The sequence below is a fragment of the Heterodontus francisci genome, unplaced genomic scaffold (assembly GCF_036365525.1).
Source record: "Heterodontus francisci isolate sHetFra1 unplaced genomic scaffold, sHetFra1.hap1 HAP1_SCAFFOLD_88, whole genome shotgun sequence".
In the NCBI taxonomy this organism is placed as follows: domain Eukaryota; kingdom Metazoa; phylum Chordata; class Chondrichthyes; order Heterodontiformes; family Heterodontidae; genus Heterodontus; species Heterodontus francisci.
In genome coordinates, this window is record NW_027142063.1 from 1,355,556 (window position 1) to 1,368,760 (window position 13,205).

At 45.6% G+C, this 13,205-nt stretch overlaps 1 protein-coding gene and 1 non-coding gene across 2 annotated transcripts; one reads left to right on the top strand and one right to left on the bottom strand.

Moving 5' to 3' along the window:
- Positions 1–289: 289 nt before the first annotated feature.
- On the bottom strand, positions 290–646 carry LOC137366430 (histone H2A-like; the record flags this gene model as incomplete). Its single annotated transcript, XM_068028283.1, has 1 exon — positions 290–646. A coding segment is annotated over exon 1 (357 nt), but the record flags the coding sequence as incomplete, so codon positions are not given.
- A 70-nt stretch (positions 647–716) lies between these two features.
- trnal-uag (transfer RNA leucine (anticodon UAG)) lies at positions 717–799 on the top strand. The gene has a single exon. It is a non-coding gene; the product is annotated as a tRNA-Leu (tRNA).
- Positions 800–13,205: the final 12,406 nt, after the last annotated feature.

Sequence of the window (13,205 nt, forward strand, 5' to 3'; positions counted from 1 at the left end):
GATTTATTAAATTGTTGATTCTACACCCTGTAGTTCACTTCTTCACTTAACTGGAGGGGGAGATGTGTGAGCAGAGAAACAGAGCGAAATCCAGAGAGGGAACTGAAAACACACCTGGACAGATGTGAAACAGGTCAATCCACTGTTACAATAACTCCATCGCTGACTCCCTCCTGACAGTAACTAGTCCTTTCACAGAGACTGTGGGTGGCTCTGAAAAGAGCCTTTGGGTTATTAGATGACATTTTGGCCGCTTTACTTTTTCTGGGAGCTGTTGAGTGCTGGTTTTCTTGGGCAGCAGCACGGCCTGGATATGAGGCAGCACCCCGCCCTGACCGATGGTCACCCCTCCCAGCAGCTTGTAGAGCTCTTCGTCGTTCTGGACGGCCAGCTGCAGGTGTCTGGGGATGATGCGGGTCTTCTTGTTGTCCCGGGCCGCGTTACCGGCCAGCTCGAGGATTTCAGCGGTCAGATACTCGAGCACAGCAGCCAGATAGACCGGGGCTCCTGCACCCACACGCTCATCATAGTTACCCTTTCTCAGGAGCCTATGAACACGGCCCACCGGGAACTGCAGTCCAGCCCGGGAGGAGTGAGACTTGGCCTTGGCCCGAGCTTTCCCGCTGGTCTTTCCTCTTCCAGACATTTCCACAATCTCACAAATACTTTCACAAAGAATGAATAATTTCCTTAGCATTGAGAGTACATCACCGGCAGTCAGAATGGCCGAGCGGTCTAAGGCGCTGCGTTTAGGTCGCAGTCTCCATTGGAGGCGTGGGTTCGAATCCCACTTCTGACAAGTTGTGTTTTGACTGAACTGGAGGCGTTTGGGAGCAGCGGGAAAGAGCAAAGAGAGAGCAGGAAAGAACATGGACAGGCAAAATAACAATGGACCCAAAGATGTTGCATCAAAACATTCGAGTGAGAGGCAACTAAGCAAACAGCAGGGCACAGAAAAGATCAAAAATGTAACCTTTGCATCGGGGTGGAAGATGTTGCCAATATCCTTAATGAATACATTACTGTCTTCTCAAATGAGAGGGTAATGCAGATATTGTTATGAAGGAGGAGGAGTGTGAAGTCTTGGACGTGATAACTTAAGGAGAGAGGAAGTCTTAATGGAATGAGCATCCTTGAATGTGGATAAATCACCAGGACCAGATGAAATGTACCCCAGGCTGTTGAAAGAAGCCAGGGAAGAAATAGTGGAAGGCCTGACCATCCTTTTCCAGAGGATTGGAGGTCTTGTAACGTTGCAATAAAAGCAAAATACCACGCAGATCAAGCATGGCTGAGCCTTTAGAGTAGAGAAACAGGGCTGAATTCCCTGAACCAGTGCTACAGCTTTCAGAATAGAAGGAGCCTATACAAACCTGATGGGTTCCACTTAAACAAAAGAGCTGGAGGTGTTGACCGTCAGAACAGATAAAATGTGGAGGAGTGTTTGAAGCAGATTCTGTGTGGTTACTGTAGTTGTACGATGGAGTTATTTCAAGGAGGTGATTCTGAATGTAATGGATCAACGTGGACCCATCCAAGGCAAAGGTCACTGAAAGTGGCAACACAGGTGGATAAGGTAGTCAAGAAGGCATACGGCATGCTTGCCTTCATCGGTCGGGGCATAGAGTATAAAAATTGGCAAGTCATGTTGCAGCTGTACAGAACCTTAGTTAGGCCACACTTAGAATATTGCGTGCAATTCTGGGCGCCACACTACCAGAAGGACATGGAGGCTTTGGAGAGGGTACAGAGGAGGTTTACCAGGATGTTGCCTGGTCTGGAGGGCATTAGCTATGAGGAGAGGTTTGAAAAACTCGGATTGTTTTCACTGGAACGACGGAGGTGAAGGGGCGACATGATAGAGGTTTACAAAGTTATGAGCGGCATGGACAGAGTGGATAGTCAGAAGCTTTTTGCCAGGGTGGAAGAGTCAGTTACTAGGGGACATAGGTTTAAGGTGCGAGGGGCAAAGTTTAGAGGGGATGTGCGAGGCAGGTTTTTTACACTGAGGGTGGTGAGTGCCTGGAACTTGCTGCCAGGGGAGGTGTGAGAAGCAGATACGATAGCGACGTTTAAGAGACATCTTGACAAATGCATAAATAGGAAGGGAATAGAGGGATATGGGCCCCGGAAGTGCAGAAGGTGTTAGTTTAGGCAGGCATCAAGATCGGCGCAGGCTTGGAGGGCCAAATGGCCTGTTCCTGTGCTGTACTGTTCTTTGTTCTTTGTTCTAAGCTTCCCTGTGGTCCAGCCTGGTTGAATGGAACTGAAGCAAACAAATCATCCGGAAGAGGAAAAGATATGTAAGGCCATGAAAGCACAGAATTCAGATGGATGCAATACCAGATGGTATGGCAAGAGTGTAAAACAGCAACAGACTGGTGAATAAAACATTCAAATTGAATAAGACAAGAGAAGAGAAGGGTAATAATAGTGTCAGAGGTGAGTTGTGACACTATTCACATTCCACCTTGATCTGAATAGGACTGTTGAAGGGAGTGATTGAGAAGAATAGAGGAGAAATGAAAAGAAAGGAGAAATAAACAAAAGGTCTTTTGATTTTAGAATGCTTGTTTTTGGAAGTGACAGACTGTAAAGTGTGTGTGTCAGAAGATATGGAGCGAAGTTGGGTATGACAAGATCACAGGAAAGTTGTGCCCTGAGACAAGGTGTGTGTTGACAGGAAAGCTGCTTTCTTTTGCACAAAATGTAATTTATTCATAAAATTTGTGCAATTACATTGCAAAGCAGTTCAAATTTAATATTACATAAGGTACAATACAGATCAGTTTCTTTCAATAAAGTACATGAGGTATCTCACTATCCCTGCCTGCACAGGTTATATTTACAGTATTTACATTACACATCAAACATTCTCTGGTGCAAACAGCCCGAGGGGATTTACACACGTTCCAGCCTCTCGCTGCACTAGGGCCTTAGACTGTCCCCTTTCTATTGAGACTCCATGGTGGCTTCCCCAAACTTTAATGCCGTCCCACAGCACATAGTCTTGGATGTTGCAATGTGCCAGTCTGCAACACTCGGTCATGGACAGCTCTTTGCACTGGAATACCTGTCCCACGGCCGGGCTCGTTCTTAACAGAGATCATTTCAAATGAACATTTCCTAAATCCGTGCTTTTTCTCTCGCAATAAGAGAACAGGATGTCTGGCAGATTCAGTGTGAGACGATAACACTGCCGGGTAAAGGCCGCTTTCCAACTCCAATCTTAACACAGGAGATTCCCCAAACAGCTGCAGTAAGGTGCTGTAAACTGCTGAAAGCGGATGTGTGTGGAAATGGTGATGTTACTGAGGAGGTTTCTTGGTATAGAATGGACTATGTTTAGGTGGGAATATTACTGAGTGTTAATTGTAGCGGGACCATATTTAAAAACTCTGGCTTTCTGGAAAGCCTTGACTATGAAGGTCGAGTCTGGAAGGGTTTGCGTGGAGAGCTGGGTTTCGGTTCTACTGTTAATAAAGGGTTTGAAATTGGCAACCCGGAGGAAACTGGAAGTGGAGCTGAAAGATGAGGGGCCGTTCTCTCTCTGTCTGTCACTCTGGGTGTCTCCTTCATTCTCGCTCTCTGTTTAATCTTCACTCTTGTCTCCTCCCCTCCCTGCTCTCACTCTGCCTTTCTCAGCCAGGTCCAGGCGGCCTGTAAAAAAAAGGAAGCTGACGGAATCAGTCTCTTTTATTGTGCACTGATTTGAGGCAAGAATTATCATGGTGGCTCTGGTGGGGAAGAGACGGTCGCCCACCTCCTCCTGGAATGTGTCTTTGCAAAGCAGGTGTGGAAAGGGATGCAGTGTTTTTTGTCGAGGTTCATCCCAAGCAGCTCGATAACACAGGAGTCTGTGCTCCACTGGCTGTTCCCAGGGACGCACACCCAGACAAACATCAACTGCTGCTGGAGGACTATCAAATCGCTGAAAGACGCCCTTTAGTCTGCCCGAAACTTGCTGGTCTTCCAGCGCAAAGAGTTGTTCACCACCGAATGTTGCAGACTGGCACATTCCAAGGTCCAGGACAACGTGGTCAGGGACGCACTTAAGCTTGGGGCAGCCGCAGCAAAGGCTCAATGGGGAAAGACCACTGTGTAAGGTTCCCCCACCAAGCTGGACTGAGGGGCTGGATCCATGGGAAACCCCTCGAACCGTCTCGGGAAAATTTTGTGTGCTGTAAATGTAGAAATGTATATTGCATGACAATGAAATGGAAGAGTTGTGAGGCAACTCGTGATTGTATAGAAGGAAACTGATCACCTTTGCACTGTTTGTATTTTTTGACTTGATGCTGTTTTAAACTGTTTGGGAATGTAATTTTTACAGATTTTTATGAATAAAGTATATTTTGGAAATTAAAAAAAAAAGTCTGGCAGTATACCAGAGTATGGTCCATGAGAAAAGGCATCATCACCCTCATCTACAAGCGGAAGGGGGAGGGGGCAGAAATCAGAAATTGGCGGCTCATCTCACTGCTTAACATCGACTCCAAGATTCTGTCAAAAGTCATTGCCAGTCGATTCAAGTCTGCTCTGGAGTTGGTGATTGACCCTGATCAGACCTGTACTATACCAGGCAGGAAGATCTCTGATAGTCTTGCGCTACTCAGGGATACGATCACCTATGTACGGGACAGGAGGGTGGACACCTGCCTCATCAGCCTGGACCAGGAGAAGGCTTTTGACAGGATATCGCACCCTACATGATGGACGTACTTTCCAAAATGGGGTTTGGGGAGGGAATCTGCAATTGGATCAAACTGCTCTACACAAACATCAGTAGCGCAGTCTCAATCAATGGGTGGGAATCAGAAAGTTTCTCAATCCAATCTGGAGTCAGGCAGGGCTGTCCTCTCTCCCCTGTCTTCTTTGTTTGCTGCATTGAACCCTTTTCTGAGTCTATTAAGAAGAATGCGAGTATCAGAAGGGTAACAATCCCAGGCAGTGGAGGCACTCAGGTTAAAACCTCCCTGTACATGAATGACGTTGCCGTTTTCTGCTTGAACCCGCTGCCTGTGCGCAGACTGATGAGCATCTGTGACCAGCTCGAACTGGCCTCGGGAGCCAATGTTAAACACAGCAAGAGCGAGGCCATGTTCTGTGGGAACTCAGCTGACCGATCCTTTGTCCCCTTCACCATTAGGTCAGACAACCTGAAGGTGCTGGGGTATGATTTGGAAGGGCCGGGGCGTGCAACAAAACCTGGGAGGAATGAGTAGCCAGGGTACAACATAAGCTGAACATGTGGGAGCAGCGATCTCTCTTCATTGTGTCAGGTTACTGTACGTGGTGCAGGTCTGGCCCATACTGCACTCCTGCACTGTGGTGATCACCTGAGCCATTTTACGCTTCATCTGGGGATCCAAAATGGACCAGGTCCCGAGGGACACAATGTTCAAACCTCTGGAGAAAGGTGGGAAAAATGTACCCAACATCGCCCTCATCCTGATGGCTACCTTTGTGTGTGGCTGTATCAAGCTGTGTGTAGACCTCCAGTACGCAAACTCCAAGTGTCACTCCGTGCTGGGGTTCTATCTGTCCCCAGTGTTGCGAAGGATGGGCCTGGTCATATTGCCGTGGAACGCTCCATCCAGTTGGACTGTGCTGTAACACCTATCCTTCATGGAAAAGTTTCTGTGGAAAAACACCTTTGACCACCAATCCATCAGGCACTGGTCTGCACGGAATGTTCTCAAGGCCCTACGGGAAAAGAAGATGGTGGATCCTGTCGGATGGTTCCCCGAGAAGACTTCCAAAGTCATTTGGCGGAATGCCCCATCACCAGAATTTTCAAACAAGCACCAAGATGTAGCTTGGCTGATGGTGAGAAGAGTCCTCCTCGTCCGATCCTTCCTGCACGCCCGAAGTCTCACCCCCTCTGCACAATGCCCTCGAGGTGGCTGTGATGGGGAAGAGACGGTTGCCCACCTCTTTCTGGAATGTGTCTTTGCAAAGCAGGTGTGGAAAGAGATGCAATGGTTTTTGTCGAGGTTCATCCCAAGCAGCTCTGTAGTACAGGGGTCTGTGCTCTACGGGCTGTTCCCAGGGACACACACCGAGATAAACATCAACTGCTGCTGGAAGACTATCAATTCGTTGAAAGATGCTCTTTGCTATGCCTGAAACTTGCTGGTCTTCCAGCGCAAAGAGTTGTCCACCACCGAATGTTGCAGACTGGCACATTCCAAGGTCCAGGACTACGTGCTGAGGGACGCACTAAAGCTTGGGGCAGCTGCAGCAAAGGCTCAATGGGGAAAGACCACAGTGTAAGGTCCCCCCACCATAGTGAACTGAGGGGCTGGATCCATGGGAAACCCCTCGAACTGCAGCCAGAAATTTTTGGTTGCTGTAAAATGTACATGGCATGAGAAATGAGATGGAAGGGTTGTGAGGCAACTCACTCCTGTATTGAAGGAAACTGATCTCCTTTCCACTCTCTGTATTGTTTGACTTGGTGCTTTTTGGAACTGTTTTGTAATGTATTTTTTTTACAGATTTTTATGAATAAAGTATATTTTGGAAGTTAATAAAAGAAAGTCTGGCAGAGGTAAAGGAGGGAAAGGACTAGACAAAGGCGGAGCAAAGCGGCTCCGCAAAGTGCTTCCTGATAATATGCAGGGCATCACCAAACCAGCAATCCGCCGCCTGGCTCGCAGCGGATCTCGGGTTTGATCTATGAGGAGACTCGCGGGGTGTTGAACGTTTTCCTGGAGAATGTGATCAGGGATGCGGTCACCTACACTGAGCACGCCAAGCGCAAGACGGTCACTGCCATGGATGTGGTGTTCGCTCTGAAACGGCAGGGCCGCACAACTCGACCCTTTCCAGCAAACACACAACAAAGGCTCTTCGAAGAGCCACCCACCGTCTCACAGAGAGAGCAGTGAGCTGGAAACGGGAGATGGGATAGGCTGTTCAGAACTGACTGGAATAAATCTGTGCTGTGTTCGGGTATAAAACTGGAATCCCCGAAATTGACATTTCAGTTGCAGCAAGGATGTGCAGTGGATTTGATTTTCTAAACGGGCTGTGTAAACAGTGCCCGAGACTCGACAGTTAGTTATTTCCCCAGTCGACACATGCCCTCAGTGAAAAGCCACATCACTCCTCCAGAATCACTCATTGTTTTCATAGAATTTCAAAATGATTTCGCTGCAATGAGGGAATCCGGGAGTTTTGCAGCAGCCGTTGAATCGGTCACTGGAACCAGACCCACTTGTGATGTTATTTCCCCCGAGACGGTGTTTCCTGCAGTGAAACTGACAGGGTTTGTGAAACTGATCAGTTTCAGCTCAATCATTCAGGGACCTGGAATTCCCGCAATTTGAGCCCGCGCTCACTTCTGATTGGTCACCCTCTTCCCATTCGCATTTCTTAACCAATCGCAGAGCCTCGCATTAGGGAGATGGCAGCAAATCATTGGCTTAAATTGTCGAAATTGGCACAACGTTTGAATTCGAAAAAGGCGCCAATTTCAGTGTCGGCAAAAAGCGAATTACTGGAAAATCTATTTAAAGTTGTTCGTCAAATATTTTCCACCAACCTTCAAAAACCTTTCTTTATTCCGCTATTATCGCCACAAATTCCTGGCGCTATTTTACGCACTGCTTTAACCTGTCATTTTTCCCCCACTTCTTATCTGGAACCGGCGGTAAAAGACTCCATTCAGCAATCCTTAAGGGACCAATAACTCAAACTCGGTGTGGAAAGGAATAAATTAGACTCTTGGTAATTCCCCTTCACACAGGGATCAGGGGGACAGTGAGAAGCCACTGAAATAGTTGCTCATAAACATTTTAAATAGTTCCTATTCTGTTCTGTTACTGACATGCTGGAATCAGACAGTAATCAGCCCTTTCACAGAGACAGTGGGTGGCTCTGAAAAGAGTCTTTGGCTGATTAGATGACATTTTGTCTGCTTTACTTTTTCTGGGAGCTCTGAGCGCTGGTTTCCCTGGGTAGCACCCCGCCCTGAGCGATGGTCACCCCTCCCAGAGGCTTGTTGAGCTCCTCCTCGTTGCGGACAGCCAGCTGCAGGTGTCTGGGGATGATACGGGTCTTCTTGTTGTCCCGGCCGCGTTACCGGCCAGCTCGAGGATTTCAGCGGTCAGATACTCGAGCACAGCAGCCAGATCGACCGGGGCTCCAGCACCCACATGCTCAGCATAGTTGCCTTTTCTCAGGAGCCTGTGAACACGGCCCACCGGGAACTGCAGTCCAGCCCGGGAGGAGCGAGACTTGGCCTTGGCCCGAGCTTTGGCGCCGGTATTTCCTCCAGACATTTCCACAATCTCACAAATACTTTCACAAATGGATAATTTCCGCAGCATTTACTTCACTTAAAGACTGAGAACTCTCCTCAATGGTCAGTACTTAATTCCATTTGCCTATATTCTTCACCAGTCAGGTCACTGACCAACAGAAGAGGGCGGGATTTACCCGCCACGACATCAGAAGCAGAGAATTTGTCAATTTCAAAAAGCCCGCCAATTTCATTGCCGGAAAGGAGCGGATTAAAATAAATGTCATCCTTAGTCAAAGATTTAAAGTCCCATCTCTTGATTTTGTTTTATTCAACTTGTAAAATGTTATTTAAATTGTGACTCATTCTACAATCGCTTTCAAACTGTCCCGGGTGGGGACTGCATTGGCCTGAAGTGAAATACTCAGTTTAGTTTTCAATCAGAGCCCAGTGTCCTTCTCTGAAAAGAGGAAGCCGGATCAAGTCCTCAAACGGCCCTTAACTTGCTCTGTAATCATCCCATCCCAGGCTGTTACACTGCGGAGAGTTGCTGTTAATAAAATGATTAATCAGTGAAGGGATTAAGGTCTAATCCTTACCGCTGAAATCAGCTGTTAATGCGGTCATTCAGGGGCTGTGAAAAACCAGAATAAGAGCAGCTTTAAGCAAAAAAAGTGAAGGCGGGTGATCAGATTATGGGTTCGTGTTCGGTTAATAACAGGAGATACAAACACAGCAGTGGGATCGTTATTATATTATACATTGTCTTAAAGTGATTTCATAGAGATGTCGGATGCAGCTTTTTCAGAGATTGTTGGTGGATCTTAAAAGAGCCGTTGTGTTTGGGATGTTATTCAGTCCATTGTGCAGTTTTACTTGGAGCTGGTGTACTTGGTCACCGCCTTTGTCCCTTCCGACACAGCGTGCGTGGCCAGCTCCCCGGGCAGCAGCAGGCGCACGGCGGTCTGGATCACCCGGAGCTGATGGTGCTGCGCTTGTTGTAATAGGCCAGGCGGGAAGCCTCACTCGCGATGCGCCCGAAAATATCGTTCACAAACGAGTTCATGATGCTCATGGCCTTGGAGGAGATGCCGGTGTCGGGATGAACCTGCTTCATCACTTTGCAGATGTAGATGTAGTAACTCTCCTTCCTCAGCTTCTTGCCGCCCTTTGTTGACGGTTTATTTAAGGTTTTCTTGGGGCCTTTCTTAGGAGCTGCTTTCTTCTCTTTATTTTATTTGCAAAATATACTTTATTCATAAAAATCTGTTAAAAATACATTGCCAAACAGTTTCAAACAGCACCAAAAAATACAAACATTGCAAGGGAGATCAGTTTCCTTCAATACAATCATGAGTTGCTTCACAACCCTTCCATTTCACATTTGTCATGCCAATTACATTTTTACATTTACAGCAAATGAAAATTTTCCCGATACAGTTCGAGGGGTTTCCCAGGGGTCCAGCCCCTCAGATCAGCTTGGTGGGGGGACCTTACCATTTTCAGTTTCAGATACAGAAATAAACCAAACCCCTTCCGAGTGCGGATGAAATAGACAATCCCACAGCTCTATGCTAATAAGGGATGGGAGAAAGTAAAGATTGTGATTGGGTGATTGGCAGTGATGTCAGAATAGTTTTATATCTGCAACCAATCACAAACTCCCTCACTGCATTCAGGAATGACATTTCCCAAAGACTCTCTCCAGCCCCAGTTTCCATTGAAAAATCCACCGGGAAATGACGCCTGGCTGCGAGGGTCTCTTATTCTCAGCAGCTTCTCACATTCCGGCCTCTAAGTTGAGCGCTTTGTTGGGCGGAAATATTTATTCAGGCAGTTTCAACAGCTCAGAGCCGACACTGGGTTAGAAACCAGAAATGGCAATACGGGTCACAAACAAGGAGTTTATGCTGAACCTTTATAAATCTCACTGGTTATCGGCCTCAGCTGGAGCATTGTGTCTAATTCTAGGTTCCACATTTTAGCAGGGGTATCAAGGCCTGAGAGAGAGTGCAGAGGAGATTGACTAGAATGGTTCAAGAGATGCGTGAAAGGATAGCAAAGCTTGGGTCGTTCTTCTTGGTGCAGAGATGTTAATGTAATATTTAATAGTTGTGTTCTACATCCTAATGGGTTGAAGAGGAACTGTTCCCACTGGCAGAAGGGTCTGTAACCAATGGACACAGAATTGTTAAAAGAATCAGGGGAAGATCAGGTGATATTTTAACACGCGTTCTGATGATCAGAAATGTACTGCTTGAAAAGGGAGGTGAAAACAGATTCAATAACAACTTTCCTGAGGGAATTGGATCATTACTTGATGGGGAAATTACAGGGCAATGTGAAAATGACAGGGAGGTGGGACTGATTGGATAGATCTTTCAAAGAGCAGCACAATTGTTCAAATGAACTCTTTCTGTGTTGCAAAAATTGAGATTATTGCTGTTCAGAAACATCCTGACACATCCTGAAACATCATGTCACCTTTCAGTTCACCAGTTTTAAACACCTGGAACTGAGCTAAGTATTTTATTGGCTGTGATTATAGCATCAGAGACCAAAAGACAGCGGCCCAGTCCCAAAGTCCACAGAAAGACTCAATGTATTGCTCCATGTGAGCGATGCTGTTAGAGCAGTGAGCATAGCTGCCTTCCAAACAGCTGGAATAAAAACAGAAAATGCTGGAAATATTCAGCAGGTCAGGCAGCATCTGTGGAGAGAGAACAGAGTTAATGTTTCAGGTCAATGACCTTCCAAGCAGCTGTGCCCGGGTTTGATTCCCAGCCATTACAGTTTGGCGTTCCTTAAATTCCTCAGATGAGAAACTGAAAGACAGGAACTGAGTTGGGTGCTGTCTCGAAGGAATTTTGTTTCCCAAAGCAAGAAGTGTATAATTTGAATAAACATATTTCCAACGCTAATTTCCTTCAAATTAAAGTTAAATTGAACTCTGATTTTACTCCTTTTTATTGATAATTATTATTTGACCTGAATCATACAGTGGACTCAGAATAGAATTACTCAGATTCATTTTCCCACAGCTATTCCCGTTCCTTAGAAGAAACAATTCCTGGATTCTGGAAGCTGTGGATTAGAGGGTAACAAACATATCCACACTATTCAAGAAAGGAAGGAGAGAGAAAGCAAGGAACTAGAGGCCAGTTTGCCTGACATCAGCAATGGGGAATATGCTACAATCTATTATTACAGACATGGTAAATGGTGATGTGGAATATCAGAATATGGTTGGGCAGAGTCAACATGGATTTATTAAAAGGAAATTGTCAATGATAAATTATTAGAATATGTTGATGTTGTAACAGCCAGGGTAGATAAGGGGAACCAGTGGATGTAGTCTGTTTGGATTTTCAAAAAGCATTCAATAAGTTATCAAACAAGTGGTTATTACACCAATGTAGGTCCCATGCAATTTGGGGATAATATATTAGTATAGATTGAGTAGTAGTTAACAGACAAAAACAGAGAGGAGAAATAACCGAGTCATTTTCGGCAGGAAAGCTGTAAGTAGTTGGATACTGCAAGGATTGGTGCTCGGGACTCAGTTATTTACATTCTGTATCAATGACTTAGATGAGGTGACCGAATGTAATGTTATCCATGTTTGCCGATGATATAAAGTGAGGTGGCAAAGTAAACTGTGAGGAGGATGCAAAGGGGGAAAAAAGGGATTCAGACAGACTAAGTATGTGGGCAAGAATGTGAGAGATGGAATATAATGGGGAGAAGTGTAAGGTTACACACTTTGGCAGGAAAACAGCAAAACAGAACATTTTTGAAATTAGTGAGAGACTGGGAAATGTTTACATTCAGAGGGACCCGAGTGTCCTTGTCCAGGAATCACAGAAAGTTAACGTCCAGGTACTCAACCAATTAGGAAAGCAAATGATATGTTTGTCTTTACTGCAAAGAGATTAGAGTATGAGTATTTATTGCAATTATACAGCGTGAGATCACGCTTGGAGTGCTGTGCAGTTTTGATCCCCTTATCGAAGGAAGGATATACTTTCCTTAGAGGAAGTACAGAGACGTGCCACTAGGCTGCTTCCTAGGATGAGGGGATTGTCCTATGAGAAGAGATTGAATATACTAGGCCTCTATTCCCCAGAATTCAGAAGAGTGAGAGGTAATCTCACTGGCAGATAAAATGCTCAGTGGCTTGACATGGAAAATGCTGGGAGGATGTTTCCTCTAGCTGGGCAATCTAGAATGAAGGGTTACAGTCTCAGTATAAAGGGCTTGGTCATATTTGACAGAGAAGAGGAGATTTTTTTTTCAGTCAAAGGGTTAAGAATCTTTGGAATTCTCTATTCCAGAGAGCTCTGGATCCTCAATCATTGTGTAAAATCAAGAGAGATCGATAGGTTTTTGTATACTAAGGGAATCAAGGGGGCTGTGCCAGTGTGGTAAAATGGAGTTGAGGTAGGAGATCAGCTGTTATCTTATTGAATGGTGGAACTATTTCGATGGGCAGAGTGGCCACTCCTGCTCTTATTTCTTATGTAAACTTTCATTCCCTCCCAGGGATTGTTTTATTCTTCAAAAAGAGAAATAGTGCAGCCGCTAGAAATCTGAATAACAGAAGATTCTGGAAACACTCAGCAGTTCCAGCAGTATCTGTGGAGAGAGGAAGGGAGGAGCAATGTTTCAGGTCTATAGAAGGGTCACAGAACTGGACCATTAACCCGAGCTTCTCTTCTCCACAGTTGTTTCCGGACTGGCTGAGTGTTTTCAGTATTTTAGCTTTTTTTCTTTCTATATGTTATCTCTTTCCCTTTTGACTGTTTGCTGTGAAACTTTCAGCATTGTGCTCAGTTCTTTATGTCGTTATGTTTTCTTTATTTGAAGTAATGCAAATAGTATCCTGAAAAATCAGACAGAAATACTGCTCAATGTAGTGTAATATATAACAGGGCACATTTACAAATATCAGATCAAT